The 27,795-nt window shown below is 37.8% G+C and overlaps 1 protein-coding gene across 5 annotated transcripts in view; it reads left to right on the top strand.

Annotated features, from left to right (window-relative positions):
• Nucleotides 1–27,795, top strand: part of chchd3a (coiled-coil-helix-coiled-coil-helix domain containing 3a) — a 74,393-nt gene that overhangs the window by 37,822 nt on the left and 8,776 nt on the right. For 3 of the 5 annotated variants that reach the window (XM_084408349.1, XM_084408346.1, XM_084408347.1), the window contains exons 5-7: nucleotides 2,655–2,669; nucleotides 6,038–6,121; nucleotides 15,426–15,496. In XM_084408349.1, the coding sequence (XP_084264475.1) occupies nucleotides 2,655–2,669; nucleotides 6,038–6,121; nucleotides 15,426–15,496 (170 nt within the window). The remainder of the gene's footprint in view (nucleotides 1–2,654; nucleotides 2,670–6,037; nucleotides 6,122–15,425; nucleotides 15,497–27,795) is intronic. The other 2 variants (XM_084408350.1, XM_084408348.1) reach the window with 1 other exon arrangement.

Below are 27,795 nucleotides of genomic sequence, written 5' to 3'. Positions count from 1 at the left end.
AAATAACCTAGAATATTCATTTGAGTCAGGCCATTAGCTTTTTATTTTATTTTATAATGGGTGTGAGTGGGCAACAACAAAATGCAAATATTGTCTCAGGGATGGCAGTGTTTTTAATCGGTCATATAATGAGAAATCAAATTTTCCTAGATCCTTTGGAAATAAAATGGTTCGCTGCACTCTGAATTTATTATAATAACTTTCAAAACTTCCTTCCTGTTTTATCAATACTAAGCAAACTTGTTCTGAACTACTGCCACAAGTCAGATGAGCACTTGAAGCACAACTTCCCACATTCACAATGTCTATCAGCAATGTCTATTTGGTATTCAAAACTTACAGTTACAGTGAAGTATAAAGATTAATTTGGACTATTTTTCAGATACTTCTATTCTTAAACATAAGAATATATATAAAAAAAAAGATGGTAAATAAAGCCACACTTTTTGCTGTCCCTGGCTGTGTGTAGCACCTGCAACTCTGCATCTGCAAATATCTTTTATAGAACGGTTGGATTGCAGTGGATTACTGTGGGTCACTCTCTCTCTTCGTCCAGATACATGTCATGAGAGGTGTGACTTAAATGATAAATCACTCTCATTGTCCTCCCTTCCACCCTCCCCATTTTTTGTTCTCAGTGTTTGTAGTTTCACTTTCATTTCTCAGCCTCCCATCCCACTCTCCCTGTTCTTCATTAGTGGGATAATAGCGAGCGATTGGTCATGTGACTCAGGGCCCTATGTAAGCAGTGTAATTTGATTATATGACCTGCAGGAGACTGAATGAGTGTGATGTGATGGAAATAATTCTGACAGTCTGTGTGACTGAGCGAGAGAGGGCTGCCATATGCCCCCATGATTCATTGAATAAAAAGGGAAAATCCCTGCGTGCGCATTGGTGGCAGTTCCTCCCTGTCCTTTAATTGCTCATTGGTTACGCTTTCACTGCGTTTGCCTACTGGTCTGTGAATGCAGCTGCTCCATCAGTGTGTGTGTGTGTGTTTCAGGCTGAAGGTCAATGGTGGTAGCTGCATTTTTTTTTTTTTTTTTTTTTTTTTTTTATTGAAAATTTGGAGCCATAATGTCTCCTTGACTGATTACCCACAATGCTTCTCGCCCACGCAAGGGCCTCGATTGGCTTGCAGACTTGAATGTGTCTGTGTTTGTGTGTGAGTGCTGGAAGGGAACCGTGCAGAGGTCAGATTTATTCTGCCAGAGGGTTTGGACCTCTTCTGTCGAGGGCTGTGGGTGTTTTTGGAGAGCAGTTCTGTCCGTCTTCACTGCTGCAGGTGTGGGACTTGATTAAACTACAACTGTGTGTTGCTGTTAAATCGTGTTACACACACTATCAGAAAAAAAGGTACAAAGCTGTCACTGGGGCAATTAAGATACAAAAGCTAAAAGGTGCTAGTATGTACACTTAAAGTACTAATATGTACACTTAAGGTACTAATATGTATTTAAACATATTATAATGTACCTTGAAGGAATTTAGGGGTAAATAAGATACAAAGATGTACCTTATATTATTATTATTATTATTATTTTTATTTTTTTTATGATTTAGTATTTTTATTTATTTGTACATCAAGTTAAACTAAATCAAAATGTGGCCTTAGCAACTAGCTGAAATAAAATGTTTGTTTTTTATGTTTGATTTTATTTCAGTTAATGTTTATTTTATTTCAAGTAACTTTTTTTTAATGGTTTTTGTTTATTATAAAATCCCTGGTAAGAGGATGAAAATGTTAAGTTAGCAGTTTTTGCTAAGGCAAGCATCACTAATACTATTGCTCATGCTTTGGGTTAGGGACGAGCGTAAATTCACACATATGATTCAAGAGTTGTGCGCTATTACATTTTTAAGCCGTTAGATTTGAATTTTTTAAAAGAGAAAGCCATAAAAGGTTTGGGGGGAAAATCCGGTGAACTTGCATGGAAGGATGGAACCAAACCACATTTAGAGACCATAATATCAGATAAGCAAGCAACTGACTTGAAAACCACCTAGCAACAACTCAGAGTACCTTTGCAACCACTTAGCAATGCCCTTACAATGACATTTAATGCCCAACCAAAAAGCAAGCAATAGTTTTCTGCAGAAAAAATGTCATTTTCAATAATGTCATGTGGTGATGTTACCTTTCCCATTATGAAACGAATGAGAAATTTGCATGCGTGAGAAGATGAAAAAGTTTAATTTTCTTTGGGATTATTAACACTTCTTAGTGACCTAGAAATCACGGCAGACTTACCTGCGGGTTTATAGATATGCGAGTGAGTGAGAAGTTCATCAGCCGCACTGGCCTCCATGAGCGCTGGGGTTGAGCTCTGATGGAGATCGCTCCGCTCTGATTAGATTTAGATTAGATCAGATTTTCAGGGTTTAGATTTTAGATGAGATTTGTTGTGAAGAGCTCCTTCTCACCTTGCGACAGTGTTTGATAACACAGAGATGAACGTGCCGTCTCTGTGTCCCTGCACTATAGCAACACCCCGCTGCTTCACACTGCAGTCTTTGTGTTTGTCTGTGTGTGTGTGTGTGTGTGTGCGCGCGCTTCAGCCTTTGAATACTGAATGTAATTATAGGAACTTCATCGTTAAATTTCTGTTCTCTCTTTCTCTGTCCTTTTTCTTTCTGCTCCCTCACTCCAGCAAATGGAGAGAAAGGTAAGGCACAAGAGAGGTTTGATTTATACATCCCATATCTGTCTCAACCTGCTTCCTGCTGCAGTACTGCATGCCTAAATATACTATACCTCTCTCTTTTTGTGATTTACTGCTGAGATTTTTTCTAATCATAATTTTTCTTTCATTTAATGTCGTCATCTTGCCATTGTGTTTCTACACCAGCGTAGAAATTAATTTTCATTTTTGTTTCATTGTTCATATGTAAGGAGCCACATTATTTAAATGTGCAATGGGACACTTTTGCTTACAAAATAAATTAATCATTGCTGAATGCGAATTGCTCAATCTGAAAACTTTTGCATGATGCTACATCCACGCTGCTACATGTTAGTTAAAGTCCAAGATGACCAGCACAACATAACCAAAAAATGCCTTTTAATTTATTTATTTTTTGTGAAAATTACAATTTTAGTTAATAAAATAAACATTTATTACATTTATATTTTAAGAAATTTATATTTTAAATAATTTTTTGAGTGTTATTTTCTTATTGATAATCTCATTCATTTTCTTTTTCCATTTTTTTAATTTATTTCCTTCCAGTGTTTTTATTTTTATTTTTTAGGATAGGAAACTTTAAGGGGAAATTAAACTAGGAATAGTAGAACCACAATCAAAAAGCTATTGGAGTCTGTTTTCAACAGTCCTATACATTTTGAAGGCACAAAAGGCAATAAATAAAATGAGTAAACATGGCTGTCAGCATACTGCATCTCCTCTCTGAGTGTGTTATAAATTAGTGAGGGTCACTTATAGTAGCTGAAGGTCAGGAGTGACAGAGGGGGAGAAGCATGTGCGATAGGACAGAGAATCACGGATAAGGCCATAAAGATTTTTTATTCTTCCACTGCTGATGTTATCGCTTTGTCTCTTCCATTCACACACACCAAGCCTCTAACACACAAAGAGGGTTCAGGTGAACGTTCCCACATATGAACCCTGTCATGAACTGATGCCCTTGGAATAATCAAAGGTCTATGTCATCTCTCACAATGCCAGCAACCTGAGGCCATACTCTTTAGGGTAGAGAATATCTACTGTGCTGCTATGTGTAAGTACTTAGATTAGTTATGATTGTGCCTGAAGAAATATATTCAAGTTATGTTAAAAGCTCCCCTCGAAATTTAAATTAAGCCATCATTTACACACACTCATGTTATTCCAAAACTGACTTTATTCCACTGAGCACAAAAGGAGAAATTTAAACATCTTTTACAAACAATAAAAGTAAATGGTGACCCAATGCTACAAAGCTAAAAATTATTTAAAGGGGTCCTTTTATGCTTTTCCATTTTTTCAACTTTATTTAGTGTAATGTTGCTGTTTGAGCATAAAAAAGATCTGCAAGGTTACAAAGCTCAAATTCCACTCCAAAGGGATATATTTTTAACAGAATCCACTTTCCATGAGCCACAACGTGGTCATAATGTTCCTCATTTAAATAATCCCTGCCCACGGATTGCACAAAAAGGGGACGAGGCCTGGTAAAACTGCGTTAGAGAATGCAATGTTGTCGCTATGTCAAAGAGACACTGTTTTTTCCACTCAATTGTTTGACCTTCCTAAAGCTGACGAGAGTGGTTAATTTATTTTTAAACACTGTTCCTGAACATTTATAACCTCAACGTTTATATATGTGCTGCACATTTTTTGGAGAACAGTTTTCTGTTGCTTTTGTAAGACCGTTCACCATTTAAACATGGTTTTGTAATCGATTACTGTTTGCATTACCTTAGTTTTCCGACAAATATCATGATTAAATGGTGGATAACATCGTATCTATAATGTGTAAGAAAATTACAAAAAACATACCACTCTGAAACGTCCTGTGAAATCCGTGCTGTGCATGAAATACATTCTGCACAATGCTCTTGTTCGTTAACGTTGTCAGGGTCTGAATCGGGCTCGAATTGGTTCGAAATTGACGCCAAACTTAAAGCTACACTGTGTAATTTTTAAAGTTGATTCTTAGCAAAAAACACTTTGTTCTTTCAAAATGATATGTGCTCATTAATGTGTAATTACTTCGACCAATTAATCAAGTATTCTCGTAAGCGTAGAATCTGCCATTTAGAATACATACGAGCGAGTCGCTAGAATGGCGGCAGCCATGTTGCGCCTCCATCTTGAAAATACATTAGCCTAAGAGGGACATACCTGGAAATTCAAGCTTCGCCCTTCGCGTTTTTACACTCAGTGACGCACCGTGACGAATGCGAGGGGGAGATTACCCGCGCCTGCCGGCAGATTTGAAATAATACGCCCACCGTAGGAGTTAAAACACCCTCGGAATGGGAGGGGCTAGAAAGTAATATTCAGTTGGTAGTCATAAACAATTTCACCACGAGAAAATCCTACACAGTGTAGCTTTAATATTTACACTAGAGAAGAACTTGCAGTTATGGAGGGGCGGGACATTTCCCAAACGCGCACTACGCGGTGCTAATCACAACACACTGGGCCAGCTAACCAATCACAGCACATTTGGTATTTCAGAAGGAGTGGCTTCATCTAAATCGGTGTATTTGAGCCAGACTGGGGAGAGAGGTGCTGTAATAATGTAAAATATGTGAAAAATAATGTTTTTTGAACAATCAAGCATGAAAACATGTTCTAGTACACCCCAAAAACAAAATCAAGACTTTGTAAAAGAGTATAATAGGACCCCTTTAAAGCACCATGAAAGTGCTCAATATGACCGATGTGCTGTAATATGCTATAGGTTTTTTTTTTTTTTTTTTTTTTTGTGAGGAAAAGACCAAGATTTAAGTCCTATTTCTCTTCTAGTCAAGTAGGTTTGCATATTCAAATGTGATGTGTTCAGCTTAATGCTCCTACTTTTAATTGTTTTAAGAAATTGCTCAAAACTTTATTTTTATGAAAGATTTGAATAACAAATATGAATAATATTATAAAATAAAATATTATAGTATATACTATTAGTAATAATATTTAATATTATTATTATTAGTAGTAGTATTTATGTACCATGTATTATTTTTGCTAATTTTTATGCATTATGTTTGTTGCCTTATTGAGTTTAAGAAAGGTGGAAGATAAATAACATTTATTATTATTATTACATTTATTTCTATTCTTTATATAAAGCTATCAAATTACTTCAGAAGCTTCGAATATAGCGATCAAGTCATATTGCCAATTGTTATGTTATTTCTAGGGTGCTTTTTGTCATTTTTGGAGCTTGACTGCCCATTTACTATCATTGTATGGAAAAGATCAGCGTGAACATCCTGCCAAGCATTTCATTTTGCTGTCTGCTGATGCTAGAAACTCTGCGTGATGTTATATTGAATGCAGTTGTGTGTATGTGTGTGTGTTCTCCACAGGCTAGACAGTTGGAGGAGAGAGACAAAGAGCTCCGGAAGCAGGACGCCTTCTACAGAGAGCAAGTGGCCAAGCTGAAGGAAAGGGTATGACCTATACATTTGAAGTTACATTATCCACAGTTCCTGAATATATAGTGATGAATGCTAAAGCACTACATTATTATTAACGATATTATCGAATACGATAACCGTAATTCTCAACAGTAACTCACTAATGCGCGGTGCAGCTGTCCTGAGCTATAGAGGCAGATTGTGAGTCAGACTCTTCTGTGTTATAGAGGCAGAGGTGAGACAGGCTGTCTTGCTTTACAATACCATGGTGAGGCAGGTTGTCTTGATCTGCAATGTGCAGCTGAGGCCTCTCTGCAACCTTGCTCACTCATTTGTTGTGTCCTCAAACTGACACCCTCCTGCAGCTCATGGTCAGATCCTCCTCTGAGCCTCTGGGATGGGAGGCGTCCACCTTCCCTCACCTCAGATTCTTCACCCTCAAAGGACGTACACGTACTGAACTCCCAGAAGGGGGTGTGAAAGTGTGTGCAAAAATGGTAGATATCTAGTGTTGACCCATTTTAAAAGTGTAGGTTGTGTGTGTCCATAGGTGTTTCAAAGGTTTAGCCCTCTGTAACCATCTCTTTGTGCTTTTTCAACTCATCTGTAATTCACATATTTTAGCATTAGCAAAACACTAACATGTCTTATTATAAAAAAAATTTGGAATTAAATGGCAGAATCTTTCGTCTTACTAAGGCCACATTTACATATAGCCGGGTATTTAGAGAAACAAATACCCCCCCCCCCCCCCACCCCCTCCGTTTTCAATAATAACATCGTGCACACAACATCGTTTTCAAAAAAGTTGTCATTTCCATCAACCCGCATAAATACGCCGTCGAGCGCCATCATAACTATGCCAAACCTATGGGCGGCAGTGTAGGGAGAAGGATAAAGCCATGCAAGCCAATCAGAATCCTCAGAATCGACAACAACGAATAACACGAGCGACTTCCTTGGGCGCTCACATGACGTTAAGCATTTTCTGGCGCATAATGTGACGTTTCAGAACCTAAAACCCCATCTCTCCCGGGTTGACACCGCAACACATAACCGGCGTTATCAGAAATCTCCACTTTGGCCGGAGTTTTTGGGAATAATCGTTTTCTGTGATAAATACAGGGTTTTCGTGTAAATGCGAGGCCAAACCGCAGGGAAATATCTGCGTCTTCCCTTTGTGTAAACGGGGCCTAAGGCTAATTTGATAGCTAGCACTTAAGGTAAAAGTATACATATGTTTTTTCAGTACATCTGTGAAATTTCCATGAAATAGTTTAGGCCGTCTAGACACAACCTACGCATCCCAGCCTAAACGCTCTTGATAAATTATTTGTTATTAAAGCATACATTCACAAACCACTGTTAAAGGGATAGTTCACCCAAAAATGAAAATTCTGTCATCATTTGCTCACCCTCATGTCGTTCCAAACCTGTATGTGTTTCTTACAGTACTTCTGCTGAACACAAAATATATTTTGAAGAATATGGGTAACCAAACAGTTGATGGACCCCATTGACTTCCATAGTATACTATGAATACTTTACTATGAAAGTCAATGAGGCCGATCAACTGGGTGGATTCTAAATTAAATACCTCTGATTGGCCATTGCGTTCAAGAAATCAGCAAATACATTTGTGATTGTCTACATTGCTCAACGCTGCAAAAGCATGTTGTATATAGAAACCTTTGATGCTCTCCAGAATGCAAACATGCACACACATGAGTGTCTTACTTCCTGAACCCACACTCGCCTGTCAAATCTTGTCCCACGCCACACTCTGTTGCATCAGGTCTCTACTTGAAAGCTTCTGTAATGAGTGATTTACTGCAACTGCTTTTTTGTGTTAGTTTGCACACTATAAAGGACAAGTCTGTGGTTATCGACAGCATGCCACAAATGCAGTCCATAGAATCTAGGTTAGAAAATAACCCAGAATATTCTTTTAAAGCTCCATTAAGTCAGTGATTAGACTTATACTGTGTCCATGAATCTAGCTGATCTTGCACACCGCAGTCTCTGTCTCTTTACAAGGACAGCTTTCACGCCATTTCAGCTCTGCATGCGGAGGCGTTATTGATCACTCGCAGCTTCATCAATCACTTATCGAGCTCTGTTCAATATTCCCGGCACTGTGTCAACATGTACACAAACACATACACAGACCTCACCCCTTCTGAGAGAGACACACTCAGCTGAACACTAGTGTGTCTGAGCCCAGTTCGTTTGTGAATCATGATTTGTTGGTTAGACATCATAAATACAAGACAGTGGCATAGAAAAGAGTAGGGAACATACAGTATACAGTATATGCAATAAAATGTACCATCATATTCTTTTCTAAAAGAACCATCAGATGCAGATAATGATAATAAACTATTATAATAATAATAATAATAATAACAATAATAATACATATATAGAATAAAATATTTTATTAAATAAAAATATTGTATATTTACATTTTCAATAATTAAAATGAATACACTTATGAAATACTTATGTAATAATAATATTGATAATTTTCCTAGCAAAAATAAGTATGTGTAATCGCATTATTCATATACAGCTCTGGAAATAATTAAGAGACCACTGCAAAATTATCATTTTCTCTGGTTTTACTATTTATAGATATGCGTTTGGGTAAAATTAGCATTTTTGTTTTATTCTATAAACTACTGACAACATTTCTCCCAAATTCCAAATAAAAATATTGGCATTTAGAGCATTTATTTGCAGAAAACGTCAACTGGTCAAAATAACAAAAAAGATTCAGTGTTTTTAGACCTCGAATAATGGAAAGAAAATAAGTTCATATTCATTTTTAAACAACACAATACTAATGTTTTAACTTAGGAAGAGTTCAGAAATCAATATTTGATGGAATAACCCTGATTTTCAAATCACAGCTTTCATGCATCTTGGCATGCTCTCCACCAGTCTTTCACATTGATGTTGGGTGACTTTATGCCACTCCTGGTGCAAACATTCAAGCAGCTCGGCTTTGTTTGATGGCTTGTGACCATCCATCTTCCTCTTGATCACTTTCCAGAGGTTTTCAATGGGGTTCAGGTCTGGAGATTGGGCTGGCCATGACAGGGTCTTGATCTGGTGGTCCTCCATCCACACCTTGATTGACCTGGGTGTGTGGCATGGAGCATTGTCCTGCTGGAAAAAGCAATCCTCAGAGTTGGGGAACATTGTCAGAGCAGAAGGAAGCGTTCTTCCAGGACAACCTTGTACGTGGCTTGATTCATGCGTCCTTCACAAATACAAACATGCCCAATTCCAGCCTTGCTGAAGCACCCCCAGATCGTCACCGATCCTCCACCAAATTTCACAGTGGGTGCGAGACACTGTGGCTTGTATAACCATTAGACGACCAGGTGTTGGACAAAGCTGAAAATTGATGATCTGGGGGTGCTTCAGCAAGGCTGGAATTGGGCATGTTTGTATTTGTGAAGGACGCATGAATCAAGCCACGTACAAGGTTGTTCTGGAAGAACAGTTGCTTCCTTCTGCTCTGACAATGTTCCCCAACTCTGAGGATTGTTTTTTCCAGCAGGACAATGCTCCATGCCACACAGCCAGGTCAATCAAGGTGTGGATGGAGGACCACCAGATCATCGCCAGCCCGATCTCCAGACCTGAACCCCATTGAAAACCTCTGGAAAGTGATCAAGAGGAAGATGGATGGTCACAAGCCATCAAACAAAGCCGAGCTGCTTGAATGTTTGCACCAGGAGTGGCATAAAGTCACCCAACATCAATGTGAAAGACTGGTGGAGAGCATGCCAAGATGCATGAAACCTGTGATTGAAAATCAGGGTTGTTCCATCAAATATTGATTTCTGACCTAAGTTAAAACATTAGTATTGTGTTTAAAAATGAATATGAACTTATTTTCTTTCCATTATTCGAGGTCTGACAACACTGCATCTTTTTTGTTATTTTGACCAGTTGTCATTTTCAATGTTGTCAGTAGTTTATAGAATAAAACTAAAATGTAAATTTTACCCAAACACATATCTATAAATAGTAAACCCAGAGAAACTGATCATTTTTGCAGTGGTCTCTTAATTATTTCCAGAGCTGTATAGTGGCGTGTGTGTGCATGTATGTATGTATGTATGTATGTATGTATGCACATGAAAATGAGCGACCAGTAGTTTCATTTAAATCTTCTGTGTAACAATAAAAGAGAGAAAGAATGCGGCTATATATAAATGTCAGTGTCGCACATCGTTTTGGGAACCACAGGATTGTGGTTTTCCCTAGCCTTTGGTCTCTAACAATACCAGCTACGAAAAAGAAAAAAGAGTGAATGAGAGATACAGAGAGAGAAGAGAATAAAACGCTGATATATATTACATGTCTCTTTCAATTCAGTTTGCTCGTTTATCAGTGGCCTGCGTGTGACAGCCCGTCACAGCTCTGAGACGACTGCCACCTCCAGCCTACTTATTGCCGTGGCCACTCAAATTGCCTCTGAAACAATATCTATATATGAACCGCACGTATATATTCGCCTCAGATTTTCACTCTGTAAAGCAATCTCATATTTCAACTGACCGCTCTCCTCTTTTTTTTCACCATTTCTTTTCTTTTTTTTTCTACTCAATTGCGTTATCAGAAGTTTTGTGTCTTTTTCCCAATGCTCCATGATAACAGTCTGAGGTGTTGAAGAAAGCTGCTAAAACAGTGATTTTAGCCTCATCAATGGAATTTAAAAATGACCTCAAAGGCACTTAAATGCAGTGGCTTGGAATGGATGTTAGCTTGCTCATAATTAGACATTCTTATGATCTGGCTTGATAATGTGTAAGAAAAGCATAATAACATTGATCGCTTACCAAGCCAGTCAGGCTTAGTGATAAAATTCCCACAGTGCATTGCACCTGTCAGTCAGGTGCAAACTGGTAACAAGAGTTGGGAATTGTAAGCTATTCTGTTCTAATCCCGTCTCGCCATTCCCAGTCCCTTTATGATTAAATTAATGATTCTGTTATAATTTTTTTAAGATGCAACTGCCCTAGTCTTAACTTTATGCTAAACCAAAAATACTAAACTAACACTAAACGAACACAATACTAAACTAACAATTTTTTTGTGAGTAATGTATTGTAATATCTCTTAGATTTAATTAAAAAAATTACAAAAAAAAAAACCTCTACAGAACATGAATCTGGTGGGGAGGTGTGTGATCTATGAGATTGCAAAAATAATTATTAATGTGTAATTGAATGATTCATAAATTATATTGAATAATAATAACTTATATTGTTATTATATTGATAATAATAATTAATAATTGATTGATTAATGGGATCTCCCCATCTTCCATTCATTGGACAACCAGATAACAGTATTTATTTACTTATTTGCCTGTTTATTTTTATTTGTTTTATATATTTATTATTATTATTTTAATGAAACCGGTTCTAAATCAGAACCAGTTCTCAATTCTCAACCCTAATTTTGAGGGTGCGGAGTCAGATTTTCAAGAGCACAACTCTGTCTGAAATTGTGTCCAAAAGAAAACTTCTTATCTTTTTTTATCACATGATGTAGCGACACTTTTGCTTGAACTCCATTCAAGGCTTTGACTCTCGGGGGGCTGTTAACTAGCAACACTATATGATGTAGTCGTAGTAACCCGTAGTGATGCTTCATTGTAAATAGCTAATCTCTGCATGTAAAACTCTCTCTCTTTCTGTTTTCTGTGCTTCTGACATCATTGTTAAGTAAAGAATGTGAGTTGTTTTATTTGAGATCAATGTGTGGTCATTATCTCTTCCTCCCTGTAGACGACACACTGGAAAGGGACAGTGTCTGTCTCCGCACGAAGCCTCGTTAATTTAATTTGCAGAGTTTTATCTAGACAAGAGACACAGCTTGAGCTTTGCACTCACAGTCATGTCCCCTTGTTTTTACTTCAAGCCACAAGCATAGTAAAATTAGAGTAGTTCAACATTTCTTACCATTTGCTCACGATCTTGTCATTCCAACCCCATGTGGTGTTCTGTATTAGTTGTAAAATGTCACCAATATGTCACTCTAAAAAATTTTCCATGCTTGGACTGAAGGTTATTGCCATTAAGCTACAGCATTTGTGCTTATTTGGGACATTTCCACTCGTCTGTTTTGTTTCACAGTCTCCCGCAGTAAGAGGCAGCGACGGAAGGATTGACTCCACAGGCCTCTGTTCTGCTTTCCTTCCCTGTTTGCAGTTGCTAGCTTTGATTTGTTAAAGCGCAGTCTCGCGCCTCCGCCTGTGCGCTGCGGAGCCAATATGGCTGCCGTGCTGTTGAGCCATAATGGCTGTCTCAGCGGGGGTTTCCCTCCTCATCCTCTCTGGTCTGTGAGAGATAACACAGCCTGCTGATTACTGCACCACTGCTCAGATCTCTCATTATAAAGCCTGCGATATTTAATTTGAACATGGGGTTGTTTCTCAAAACACCACCTATATGTGCCGTCAGTGGCAGGAGTAGTTTTTAGGAGATTCTTTCATTAGTTCATAACACCCCTGTGTGCATCGGATTAAATAAAGTTTTATTTTAAGATGCCTGTAAACAGAAAGTGAGAGAGTGCTTCACAGCTGCTGTGTTGAACAGGTAAAGAACTGGAGTTGTTTTTTTTTAGTGGTGCTTGTTAAGGAAAGGTTAAAAAAAAAATGTTAGGGTTGATGCAACTGCAACATTATAACATCTTATATATACTGTGTAATGTGTGTGTATGTCATATGTAGGTCATATGACATACACTATGCATGCATGTCATATGTAGGTCCTCTATGATTTGTTAGTGAGACCACATGACTTTAATTTGGCAAACTAAAGAGTTTTAATGTTAAAACAGTTTTGTCTGTTGGACCGCATGACTTTGTCGATCGCAACACAAGTTTGATATTGCAGGCAAAGATGTTTTATAATTATTTCTTAAATATACATAAGAAGAAATAAAACTTTTGTCTGCAAAATCAAAACCTCTCTATGGTTAGTTGAATTTGTTGGTCACACCACATGACTTTGATTTTGCAGACAAAACATGTTTTATTATTAAACACACTTGTCTGTTTGGATCAAGTGGCTTTGTTGGTCTCACCACATGACTTTGTGCTATATATTTATATTTTCTTAAATGTACAAGAAGAAAGAATAATAAAACACTTTTGCAAAATCAAAGCCTCTCTATAATGACTTTGATTTTGCAACCAACAAACAAAAGTGTTTTTTAAATATTTATAATAAATAAATAAAACAAGAAATAAATTGTGGTGCGACCAACAAAGTCATGTGGTCCAACAGACAAGTGTTTTAACTTACCATAGAGAGGCTTTGATTTTGCTGACAGATGTGTTTTATTCCCTCTAAAATATTTAGGTAATAGTAATAATAAAACACGTTTGTCTGCAAAGTCATGTGGTCTAACCAACAAGTCAAGAAGTCCAACAGTCAAAGGTGTTTTAATATTAAAAGCGAAATCAAGTCGTGTGGCGTGACCAAAAAAGTATTGTGGTCTTACTACTGTAACTCATCATAGAGATGACTCCTGCAGACCCTCATGACTGTGTTAAGGTCAACATGCCTCTTAAAATATCAGATTATTTGGTATTTTCATGACAAGGCAAGGTTAGTTCATGTTGTAAAATGTCATGTGGTGCAAGTTCTCAAAACGTTAATGTTTATGAAAATATAAATATAAACAACTTTAAAAAAAAAAATTATTAAGATGTGAAATATCTAGTTTTGTAATCATAATCTGATACTCTAGCCATGACGAATGAAGATGAGGGTTTAGGGTTTCGTGAAAGAGTATGTGGGTGGTAAACGTACGCTTTCAGATTGATGGAGGGGCCTCTAAATCAGTGTGGCCCAACTCTGAAATCAAAATCAGCACCTATCCCATTCTCTCTTTAATCAAGGGAAAAGGCAGACCTCCCAAATTACACCGCCAATCAGGTCATGGGGTTTTAGAGCGTGTGTTTGTGGAGGTCCGACTTTTCATGTAATCAGTGTCTCTGCAGGCCAGCGACTTCTTTGTGTGTATCCCTCATTAGTGCTGACTTCTCCCATCAGATCAGCATCATCACAACATGCTCTTAAAATCACTGCTGTTGTTCCGTTTTACCCCCTCAGAGTCAAGTTCGTACCTGATGCCGTCTTTAACTCTCAATGCTGTTGTTCCAATAATAGGCTTGATGGCAGGCTCGTTTACTCAGGGGGAAATAAAACATTATTTGGGAATTTTACAAGTGTGTGAGTCAGCCCTTCAGCTTCCTACAGTAGGTCCCACAGTGTAATAGTACCATGCAGCGACCAAAGTAAAATTTGCCAAGCACCAAATGTGAAAATCTTTCCTTAGCAAGTAAATAAAACCATTAGCTGGTAACTATTTTTTAACTATTGGAAATTTAATTTAATTATATTTTAGTTGAGTATTATATCACGCACACATAAAATTTATGGTATGCAAATTGCTAATCTACCAGCCATTGGTAGGTTTGACGGGAAGCTGATTTTTGGACTTTAGTACCACATTTCTTATAGCCACTAGACAAATGGCTTCTACTTCACATGCAGTCCATCAGAAGCTATACAGTAGCTTCACTAAAAGCCTAAGATATAATTATTGATCTTCATGGTTGTTGTCTTTCATTTGTATTGATTGTGTGTGCGAGAGAGTGAATGCGAGATGAACCTGTCTCGCTGTGATTGAGAGCTCTCTTTATGGATGTAGCTTGAGCAAGTATTTGTTGTCCCATCCTCAAATTCAGTCGTCCATCTGACATTCGGCCCATTTTCTTCGAAATGTCAGTTATCTTTTCGAATCGCCGACCTGAACGGTTTATCAAGGTCCATTCCAGGTTGTAAGGAACATTCATTTTTACCCACCTACTCTTGACACACTTCACTAAGATCCTCATAAGGTTTTAGATTGCCATCATCTGTTAGTGTGATGACCTTTTCATCTTTGATGACACTTTTTCTTTGATTTCCTCCCTTCTTTGAGATCTAAAAGCCAGCAGAACTCTTTGTGCTGCACGCCAGACAACAAAAAAATGCTTAAAATTATATTTCAATCAATTTTTTTTGTCCTCCTTTTGTACTGGAAGCACAGAAAGGTGGAGACTCAGTTGGGTTGGACGTGCTGCTGTTTTGAACATTTGTGTTATTGGGAGCTTTTTATGTCTATAAATGTTCCCCTTCATCTATTCATACTGCGGGAGACAGCAAAAGGTTTAGGAATACACAAACAGGCATAGATTTTAATTCTGAAAAGCAAAGTGATTTTCTGATTGACACACATTTTCACTCTCTCTCTTCCTCAGAGTGGCCAGTTCTACAAGGTGTCTAATGAGAACTATCACAAGGCAGCAGACGAGGTCAACGCCAAGTTCAAGTGAGTTCAGAATTACACACCATGGCGTTAATCAGCTTAAAGTCCAACATTAATACAGCTTATATCCTGCCTTTTCAGACACAATACATTGTGTAAGTAAGATGCATTTATGCAAATGTGAGCACACACTGATGCTGGGTAGCTCCTTGGCTGCATTACAAATTTCACAATGAGCATTTGTTCTAGCATCTCTGTCAGTTCCCATTTACACAAGGCTGTAGTTAAGTATGGTATAGGTTTCATTTAAAAAATGAGAATTCTAACGTTATTTACTCGCCCTCATATTTTTTTAAACATCTTTGTTTAGAGAATCCAAGCTGCTCACTTCCATACAATGAAAGCCAATGAAGACCAGGGGCACCATTATAAAAGTAGCCCTTATGAATCATGCGCTATATTTTTCCGAAGCCGTGCGAAAGCCTTGTTTAAGGAACAGAGCAAAATTTAAGGTGTTATTAACTGAAAATCTTGCTTGGCATCATTTACTTCCATTATATGGAGAATATCTTGCTATAAAATGACTCCTTTTGTGTTTTACGGTAGAAGGAAAGCCCTCCGGGTGTAAAAAGAAACACATGAGGGTGAGTAAATGATGAACAGAATTTGGTCAAACTATCCCTTTGAATCTACAAAAAACACATGCAATCATGCTTCGCTACTTCATCCGGAAACACACTAAAGATGTTTCCATCATCTATTCTGACAAACTTCGATAAAGTCTTGTCATGAATGTGAAATCTTGACCATTAGGCTACTGTAGCTGGAAACATGTAACTGAAGAGCCCTACAATTATAGGACATTTTGGCTCCATATGTCTTAATGTGGCCTATTAGCCCCAATAGTAATGCATGTTGGTAAAGGGGAAGTGAATGAAGGCCAGCCTGTTTCAGGACTAGCCTGCGCTCACAAATCGCATTAGGCTGTCATTATCCCTCTTCCTCAGTGCCAACACAGGGATCATCGTCTCTTTAGAAATGTCAGAAATTGATTTGTGGTGTCCAGTGGGGCAGGATCGGAGTCGGGAGGGGGGAGGTTGCGCGGCTAATGCTAAATTGCATTAAGAAATGCATTAAAATAGCATTAGCCTGACATGGTTCTTCGCACAGGCCTGGACTGGGGTGTCATGTGACCAGCGGGGCCGCAGTGGATGCTGTGATTGGCTGATTGCATTAGAGAGGTGCATTAGCAGCGCTGTGATTGGATTACGGGGTGGAGGGAAAAGCGTGTGTGAGTGGGCTTTTTTGTATATAATGAAATGTCTTCAAGGTCTGATGTTTCACGAGGAAAGACGCAGCTTTACTGACTGCGAGAATAATGAGGTTTAACTGCATGTGCGTGAGAAAGACGAAAGGAAACATAAAAGTCTCTGTATTATATGAATGATGGGCCACAGGTGTGTGTGTGTATGTGTGTGTGTGTTTAGGTTGTACATTAGAAACAAGTCTATCTGTATTGCTTTTCCCAAATGGATATTCCAAACATAACTCCCCTCTAAAGGGAAAACAGGCGATAAGATCCTATCAGGAATTGGGTTGAGTAAAAAGAATTAAGTATATTTTGTCTGAGCCTTTTGATTTCCTGAAAGTTGAAACTGCCCTGGAGATGGAGGTCCAAATCTGCATAATTGATGGAATTAACATGAGTTTGAAATGATAATCTTTTACTTGAAGGTGTAAATGATCGTCTCTTTGACGTCTTTATTCTCTCAGTAGCTGAAAGCTTTAGATGTGCTTGTGGGTTTGACTTCTGGAAAAATGGTCTAATGGTCTAATTGCTTTGGGATGTTTGCACATCTGTAAAATAAAATGCCTATTTGATTTAACATGATTTATTTTAATTTACCTTATTCCATGAATAACAAAGGGGTGTTGTGATGTTTTTTGCAATGCCTTTACATCTGTATAATAACATCCAATTTACCCAGGTAAAGCATGTTCCTTGATCGACACCCTTTGTTGTAGGGTTAGGCCTATCCTTATTGGTGACTTCTGAGACATGAATCAGCAGCCGTTGATGACAGATTGTGTCTAGCAACATGGCAAGTTGAGAAATGTTCTGTTTATGCAAGTGTGGAGTAGGGGTGTAAATCGGAGCCTACATGACGATTTGATACGATACCGATTTCTTAAGCCAACGATTCGATTATTTTCGATACTTCAGAATTCCCCGCGATACGATTCGATTCGATTCGATACGATTCAATACTAGATTTTTACATGATATCTAAGTTTCATATAAATCAACAAAAATAATAAATAATTTGCCTTTTATTGAGAATGCAGAATACAATTGCATGTCGCAAAGAAATTGTTTTTCCACCTCCATGAATGAGACAAGTGTTGTTCATTATGTCGCCTTGTTCAGGTAAATTGTAGTTTTCCTTGCTTTACCCCGGTCTTAAAGAAAAAAAAGATGACTGTGAAAAATAGTACAGTTAAATTAAATACATTTATGGTGAGATTACTACAATTTATTTAATTAAACGCATTTATGGTGAAATTACTACATTTTCATGTCAATCTGTGTTCATTTTGACCACGAAACATGCGCTGTCACTTTAATTCAGCGCGTACAGCACAAATAGACTCGGTGCGGAAACGATCTCTGCACTGCTGTATAGCCTATGCACCGCAACTGGAACGGATAAACGGACCGCAACCGCGTGCAGTGTGAAAACTCTGACCTGTTAACATGGGTACGGAAAAAAATACGCACTACAAACGGAGTATGTGCGAAACGGGCGCAATCAGACAAACGGCAACTCTTACCACAGCTCCGTCTGTTTTCCTGAAGCCAAAATACATCCACACCCATGACGACGCCGACTGGAGTGTGTAACATTTCACTGTCATTGCCAGCTCGCTCTGACGGTTCCATCGCTCTTGAAAGTCAGACTCAACAATGTGTGTGTGAACATAGATAGACTGTGAAACGTAAGTAACGCGTGTGAAGTAGAAGACAATAATGAGGTTAGCGCCACCCGCAGCTTAGTAGATTGTACGCATATGTCGGAGCAGATGCTGAAAATAGACAGGCGGCAAAATAAACACATTAATCGATACTCTTGCGGACGCATCGATGCATCGAATCGTCGGCTGTATAATCGATGCATCGATACGAATCGATTAATATTTACACCCCTAGTGTGGAGTGACTAGATAAACAACACAAACAATGGAGAAGTTAAAAAAAAATCCTATGTATTTCTCTGACCATGTACAGGGACAATATAAGATGATGTGTGAAAAACATCTGTGATTGTTCAGCTTTGATATTATATATTTATATAAAAAAATATATATTTTAGGGGATTAAATATTATACAAACTAGAGCTGTACGATTAATCATTAAGTCATTTTCTCGACGTAAATCATTTTCTCGATTCAAACACGATTTTCACAGAAGTAATGGGATAAAAGTTTATAATCCAGATATAAATGCTGATCTCTAAGGTAGCGATCAAAATAGTTAATCACCTTTTGAAAGAAACTTGACACTTTAATTAACGACTGTATCATTACATCATTAGACCAGTAGGTGGCGACAAGCAACTGTTCAAAAAAGTATTTGCATTGAATCATTCATTCAAAAGATTCGTTAAAAAATTCTGATTCATCCAGTAATGAAACAAGTGAAGTATGAGTAAGTCAGTGAATCATTTATTCAAACCATTTATTTTTTAAATAATGATTTCAGATTAATTAATAATTTTAAATAGATTGCAGCAATTAACATTTTGTCAGAACAGCTAGTAAATTGCGTTTGTTGGGATAGAATCATGGGAGAATCATGCAGCTTTAATAGAAACTGGATGTCAACATAGTGGTGACGTTCATAACCGCTTCTAGGCCAAACAGAACTCAAAACACCTTTGAGAAACCAAGCAATACAGTGATGACATGGTGAACTGACCTTTTAGGGATGGGTTTGGAATGACATTTCTGTCATCCAATGGTTTTCTGTTATGGTTTAAGGTTGGGAATTTAGACTTGGAAAATTGGTGCAAGTAATGTTTAGGATTTAGAGTTAAAGGATAGGGTTTAGGTTAAGTGAAGATTAAAGATGTTAAGTTTGAGGGTAGACAGTTAAAAGTAGAGGTTGGAGCATTAGAAATAATTAAGCATCAGATGATGCTGAAGAATACATGCACAAATGCAATAATGCATGCATTCAATGCTTGTCTGCTCCCACACACATATGAAACGGCTCTTCCACACACTTATGCACACACACAGCCTGTTGAGTTATGCGGCCGTGGATGCTGGTTGAATTACAGATAAATGCTTGACTGGAAGAATGGGATGTTGTCTTCAGCCACCTGTCAGTGCTGACCTTTGCCTCATCCCTGTGATGCTGTGTTTAAGCATGCACTCTGTGTGTTTGTCTTGTGTCCCCAGGGTGTTACCGAACTCTGTCACATCAAAGCAGTTTCACAGTGTTGACCTCTCCCTATGTTCTGCTATCTTCTGTTCTCTAAATGGGTTTAAATGTCTCTGCTCACCCAGTTTAGTCGCCCATTAACGTGTCCTGTTTAGGTCAAAGTGCACTTGTTGGAATTAGTGTTCCAATGCACTACACCACATTTTCACATCACTATCAGTCTGCTTTTCATGAATAGTTAAACTAAAGCCATTTTTCAATGTGTGTTCTTAAGTGATCTTGTGTTCTCGTACATCATCAACCGTCAAAGTTCAATTCCAATACTCAAGAACACAAGTACAGAGGATGCATGAAAGTACCCGGATGTGTTCTTGATATTGAGGATGCATCGAATGCAGACTTGAGAGAATCAAACCGTTAGAAATTCAAGAAGACGCTGCGAGAGGACGATGTATGGAAGCCTGTAAGCTTTAAACCTCTAGCCCTCACTTAAAAGATTGACGCCTCGTGAAAGAAAACATTTGTCATATTTTGTTTTGATATTTTAATAAAGTGATAAAGACCTGGAGACCGTTCTTTGCGTTCTTGGAATTGAAAAACAGTCCAAGTATAGGTTGAAACTTGTGAATTTAGTGTTATGTAATAATACATTTTTACAGAAATTGATAAATATTCTGATATTATAATAGTTTTCATTCATAAATAAAAATAAAACTACTTGAATGCTATAAGTGAATATTTTTATTTCATAATAAATTATTTTTATTATTATTAAATGTTAAATTATAATTATGTATATTATATACATTGTTTTCCAAAAATGACATTTGGTGGCATTATTAAATGATGTAATTTTCAGTGAGTGTTAAAAGACAGCAATGGAATCTTAATTAAAAAATAGGAAATGAGCATTTAAGTTCTAATATCAGTTGATATCCAATACAGTACCAATATATCTTGGATCCCTAGCACCGTCATTTGCATAAAGAGGTTATTTTGAGACTGTGTGTTGGTATTTCTCACGTCTCCTTGGAAAAGCCCCATAATCCACAGCGAGATCTCAGACTATAATAGTCTGCTCTTTAGAAGAAATAACTCCTCTTAAAAGGCCATGAAGTTTGACTGCCTATTGAAGCACAGCTTGACCTGTCTCAGAGAACACAATTATAGCTATTACAGTGAAATATAAGTGAACGGCAGTAGACAAGCCATAATATTTAAGCTAAGTATTCTGTTTTAAAAGAGGTCAGTCGACGGCTGAACAGCAAAGAATATCAATGCGGAGTAAATGGCCTTCTCACTCAACAAGAGGAGCTCCACACACACAGTTATGACTGGTGCTGTCACAGGTTATCAAACCCTCATCATCTTGAAAGTGTGTCTCCAGACGGCAGACGGACCACTCTTAGCTCTGTTACATCTTTACCTATAAATCATTCCTCCAACTCCTTCATCGTTGTGTTTTGTCTTTCCTTGCCTTTCTCACCCTGGTATCTGACCTCTGCTCATGTTCTCCATTGAACCCCCCCCCCCCCCCCCCCCCCCCCCCTTTCTTTCCAGCCCGACAGGTAATGGGACGATGCGAGTTCGTTTCGGAGTCCGTGGCGTCTCCTCTTCCCTCTCGCAACTGATGGATCATGTTTTAAAAACGACGAAAATGAGTGCTTATCATTTTTCTTCGTAACTGCTTCATTTGTTTTGATTTCTGTCTGCCTGTCACACACGCCGTCAGCTCCTAAATGAACATACATGTGTTTTTTCCAGAAGTGGACGCTTAACCTCTTCACCCCGCTAGACTGCGAGTGCTCATAATGATGACGGATAGTCACATGTCTGTTAAGAGAGAGACGTCTCAGTTCATCCGAGCCGGCTGTAAAACACTGGAGTTAAATACGCAGCGCCGGTGGACCGATATTTCATTAGTCTTGATTTGAGAGAATTAAGACTGTTTGAGAAATGTGTGCTGGTATTTTAACAAGCGGAATGCAGTAGGAAGAGGGTGTCTTTGTGCCTTTCGTCTGCCGTTTCTCCCTGCGCTACTGTGCCCGAATGTTTTTTTTGCCTAGTAAATCCCCTACAGACCAGCACACCTATAGGAAGTCCTTCATGTGCTAGTGTAGGTTAAAAGGAAGGTTGTAGAACCATGGGATAATTTAGAGCACAGTTTCTTTCTGTCCTTTCTCCTCTTTTCCCTGTCTTTCATTCAGAAGCTCTCTCTTTCTCGCTCCTCCTGTGATAAAGCATCTCATATCTGTGTGTCTCTCTCAGCCCTCGGTGTCACAGTCATCCGAGCGCCTGCTCGCTGTGATTTATGACCCACATCTACTTCTTTTCTTCCAAAAACCATTTCAGCTGGATGGAGGGATTTACACGCGGACATAAATAAATATATACACGCCTATGATATCATAGAGCTGTCCTGCTTTTTGACGCCCGATCTGTGGGTTGTGAGGGAGAGAATGGGAGATAGAAAGAGAGATGGTGAAGGTGCCATTCAGCTGTGTTGATGTGTGGATATTTTACCCACAATGCCATTGGCATTAGATTTAAACCTCAGATGACGTGTTTGAACAACAAAGCTTTTTCCCTCCTATGTTTTTTTTTCTCTAAAACCGATTTGCATACTATCCGTTCTATGTAACATATTTAATATTAGGAGTAGTGTGTCCCTAATCATATCATAATTTGTTGAAAGTAGTATGCCAATGGTGATGTGCTTTAATGATGATGACTTTGAAAAAGTCTCTTATGCTCACCAAGGCTGCATTTATTTGATATATAATACAGTAAAAACAGTGATATTGTGAAGTCTTCAGAAATCATTCTAATATGCTGATTTGGTCCTTATATTTTGCTGAAATATTTCTTATCAATGTTGAAAACAGTTGTGCTGCCTAATATTTTTGAGGAAACCATGATATTGTACTTTCTTTTCAGCATGATTTGATGAATAGAAATGTCAAAAGAACAACTTTTTTTTTTTTTTTTGATAACATTATAAATGATCAAATCTTGACTGTCACATTTGCTAAATGTTCTTTTTTTTTAAATCCCACTGACCCCAAACTTTTAAACGGTAGTGTATGCTTATATTTCATTTATAAATATATAATTCATAAATATTATACATTTAATCTTAAGGTTTTTAGCGGCCTCTTATGTTTACATGCAAAGTGCGATACATAAAATATCTAGTTCTGTATCTTTTTAGGCTAATATTGTTCACAACCCTTAAACTATAAAAAAGGAGTTTGTGGCTCTTTTGACTTTCTCAAGTATAAATTAACTGAAGGAGACTATCATACATAGTTTTTTTTTTTTATAACACGGTGGTATGTCCCAGTACTGCCATACGGTTTTATTCCATACTTAAAATTATATACTTTTCCATCACCAGTAAAGTACCATTAGCATTGTGATTTTTGTCTAGAAGGGGGATGATGTGTGATAGACAGCAGCTGTGTGTATTTGAGTGGATGGATTGAGGAAAGGACAGAGAGATAGAGGAAAAAGCGAAGGATAAGCAAAGAGAACGGGTGAATCCCCAGTCCTTCCGGGACCCAAAGAGTTGGGGTGGTGACTGACAGCGGGCGTCCATTCACTCCTTCATTCATCTGCCCTTCAGAGCAGCTAATATGAATGACGGCGCGGATTAAACCGCGTCTGATCTAAAAAGAGCGTCTCCTTGAATAGAGCAGGATAACATCTCCCTCCCGCCCAATCCTTGCCTTGCCTTTTGCTGTCCCAAAGGTCACCCCAGTCAAATGAAGAGTTTTGTGTGTGTGTTCTAATCCTCCGGGGACAGAGGTGATGTTTCGTCTTTGGACACGTTGGGCCTCAGATTTCATGGGAATCGGGTGGTCTTCGTCAATATGCCCAGTGTGACCCACTCTATCCTCTGTATCTTCTCCAAAGGAAGATATTTGGTTGGAAATGTGCTGTTTTTTGTGACCTTGAGTGATAGACGAGTTGTTGATAGCAATCTGCAGCGTTTTGCAAAATCCAGCATGAAACTCAATGCTGTCTGGGTCAAACTTTGGATATTCTGGGGTGTTTTGCTAATACATTTTGAAAAAGCGATCTTGAGTTGAGTGCACAGGTTGCTTTCTAAATATCAACACGATAGTTTCTGCCAAAATATAATTGCAGTTGCATAGAGATATTGTTACTACATTAAAATGTGGAAATCTCTATCATTGAGAGAAAAGTAAATAGAAAAGACTGAAGATTTAATAATAATAATAATAATAATTCATTTTATTTGTGGGCGCCTTTCAAGACACTCAAGGACACCTTACAATAATAAAATACATAATTAAACAGGAAAAAAAAAAACACAATAAACAATAATACAAAAAATCAATACCCAATAACATAACTAAACTCAATCAGGATAGGCTAATCTAAAGAAATGAGTTTTAAGACGTGATTTAAAAATTGAAAGACTAAGACTATTACGTATATCTTGAGGTAAAGTATTCCAAATCGTCAGAGCAATACAACTAAAGGCTCTACTTCTCATGGTAGTCAAATGCACAGATGGTACAACAAGAGTCACAGAAGACCTAAGGGATCGGGTAGGTACATACACATGAAGAAGTTCACTCAGATATGAAGGTGCTAGATTATGAAGAGCCTTATATAGTCCAGGCAAAATAGCGTTTTACGACAGACAAATGTAAAAGAATTTTTTTCAGCTTAGATAATTTCTATGAGGTGTCCAGAACAACATACTAAAAGTCCTAAGAAATCCTAGTTGAGGAAATATGTTAAATTCTCATCAATCCGAGATGTGTGCCAATAAGGCCAGGCAACAATACACCCCAATGGGGCTATTTTTTTCCTTTACTCTTATCAAAATGAAACTTTACACAATGAAAGTACCCATGAAAAGTAAAAAAATTTGCATTACAAGTTTCTTTGAAAATCTATTTGAATATGCAAATGAGCTATAGACTAATCGAATATGCCCAAAATACACCCAAATAGGCTTAATTTTTTCCTTTACTCCTACCACAATAAAACTTTACATAGTAAAAGTATACATGAAAAGTAACTTTTTTTGTATTACAAGTTTCTTTTGAAATGAATTTGAATATGCACATGAGCGCCACACTTGAATATGTCCTAATTTGCATATAGGCAGAAACACCATTCATATCTATGACAAATAAATCGGCTCAATCTTCATCCAATCATCCTACAGCCAATGGGTGATGGCAATGCTGCTTTTAGACTGGCCTCTAACCTGAAAACTGCCTGGCTTGGTAGTAACTAAACATATCCTATTCAATGTGATCACAGTCTCTTTCACGGGCATCATTTGTAGTAGCCTATTCACAAACTGTTTGCTCAAGCATAGCGTTTTCTTAAATATATCGGTAAAAGAACCACTTAGAAGGTTGTGGTTTGAAAATAAACATTCTGACATAAACACTCTGTCAGCTATGCTGTTTACTTCTGAATATTATATTTTATTCACGGCCATCAATTGTAGTAACCTAGCCTGCTCCCTGAATTCAATGCGTTCACAGTCTCTTTCACGGGCACCAAACCAACAATTACTAAAAACACACACAAAAACTGATTTTGCACGGGCATTTTGCACTAGTAGTTATTAAAAACATCGTTAAAATAGTCCAAGTGACTACAGTGGCTCAACCATATGTTTATCAAGCGACGAGAATACTTTTTGTGCGCAAAAAACAAACAAAACTAACGACTTTATTCCACTATTTATTTTCTTCTCCGTGGGACAGAGTGACTTCACGTAGTGTTTTAGTGTAGCGCTTCTGTGTTATACGTCACATGCATCACACACATGACCAGCGTCGCCCAATAGTGAGCCTACGTGGTGACGTGCAACAGACGCGCTGCGCTAAAACCAAGCGGCAACATTCTGATCTGAAAAATGAAGCCTACCCGGAAGTGCGAAAAATTGCAAAAAATCGAAAATCCGCTAGAGGGAGGTCCCAAAAGGGAGCAAATGTCCATAGCCCCCATGTTAAAATGTCCATTTTCACAGCATAAATTCATGTTTTTACAAGTTGGTCCCATGGACTTTTATTGTATTTTTCGATAGCTTCCGAGTGCCTCACAACTGTGAGGGGGGTGAATTTTTTTCTAACTCGTTAGTTTAGATCGTATTTATTTAGATATAAAATATATGACAATAAGGGCGTGGTTAACTTTGAGTGACAGCTTGATTGACAGCTGACAAGGCAGCGCCACGGAGAATGACAACATAAGAAGCGCCATTTTTTAATACAGTTGACATATAATACTACTGTTCCTGTATCATGAAATGTAGTTTTAAGAGTTTTTCAGGTGAGAATGTAGTTGTTTAAAGCTCAAATCTGTGGTTTATTTAAAGATTTATGAAAATTTTATCCAGTTGATCCAGCAATGACCGGGCGCTCAGCGTTCATGTACCCCGCCTGGAGCAGCCTGTCCTCGGCTAGACGTTCTGAGGTTTGCTGCTGACTCTGGCGTCTCTGTAGTGGTTAAATATGAGACATAATTCGTCTTGTGTATATCTTACGGGCGATTTTTGGTCTCGTGAATCTATAATTTTTTCCCTGGGCAATCGTTTTGGCTGAGGGGAAGTTTCATTACTTTATAAGCTATTTAACTTTACCGATGTATGGTTAGACTAGAGCGCTGACTTTGTATGTTTGACTGAATTGTTTGCTTTATTTGTATAGCTTCTTATACCTTTTACTTATACTTTTATAATGGCTAATATTGATAAAACTGAAATTTAACAAAAAGAGACTGGGTTGAGTGAGTTTTGTCATTTTAAATTTTAATACAACGAAGATGATCTGTAATGTTGTTTACTGCAAAATCTGTTGTTTAGTACAAATGCACATATTGCCTGGACCATAAAATGTTTTATATTCTTATATTATATTTAAAATGAAAAGAGGCAGGTTTGTGTTTTATATTTAGTTTTTTTCATAAATAGGCAAACGTTATGTGCAGTTGAATATAATCAATATGCGTTGCCTGAACCACATTTGTGTGGCTATAATGTTTAAGATTTCTTTAAATGAAAACGAAAAGAGTTAGTATGGTGTTTTATAACATATTTCGTTGCCTAAAATATAGAGAGATAACCGGAGTAGCAGAGCGAGCTGAGTGACACGTGCTGCGTCAGAAGGTGGGTGGGGTTAGGATTTCCCAAGATTTTCCAAGATGGCGCCGCCCATACCCCCCATAAACGGCTTCAAACCCGTTCTTCAGAAAGTCTATGGGTGATGTCACAGACGCTTTGTCCATATTTTTTACAGTCTATGGCTAAAACACTAGGTGAATTCACTCAAGGCCCAGAGAGAAGGAAATGAATAGTGGAATAAAGTCGTTATTTTTGTTTGTTTTTTGCGCACAAAAAGTATTCTCGTCGCTTGATAAGCATATGGTTGAGCCACTGTAGTCACTTGGACTATTTTAACGTCTTTAATAACTATTCTAGGCCAGCAAGTGAGACAGCTCTCAGATTTAATCAAAAATATCTTAATTTGTGTACCGAAGATGAACGAAAGTCTTACGGGGTTGGAACAACATGATGGTAAGTAATTACTGACAGAATTTTTATTTTTGTACTAACAAAATTTTTAATTTTTAGTTCAACTAACCCTTTAAGGTCAATATAAGTGTTTTTGTGGCAAGTGACCCAGGTTAGTGTGGCAACTGGCAAGTGACTTCAAATTGATCGTGTTTATGCATAGGTTAACTTACTGAATGGACATGAATGTGTTAGTTATTTGGCCCCTTTTTTTCTACTTGTGACTTTATGGTTTCTTAGTCTGATGCCATGTTGAATTCCATAGATATAAACAAACTGCTTCGTTGTGTCGCATAGACGTCATCATCGTCTTGCTGCTCCCTCCCCGTTCTGTGATTGGTTCCCTTTTT

Source organism: Rutilus rutilus, assembly GCF_951802725.1.
Source record: "Rutilus rutilus genome assembly, chromosome: 4".
NCBI lineage: Eukaryota > Metazoa > Chordata > Actinopteri > Cypriniformes > Leuciscidae > Rutilus > Rutilus rutilus.
Note: the sequence above shows the minus strand (reverse complement) of the source record. Positions and strands in the feature narration are given on the sequence as shown.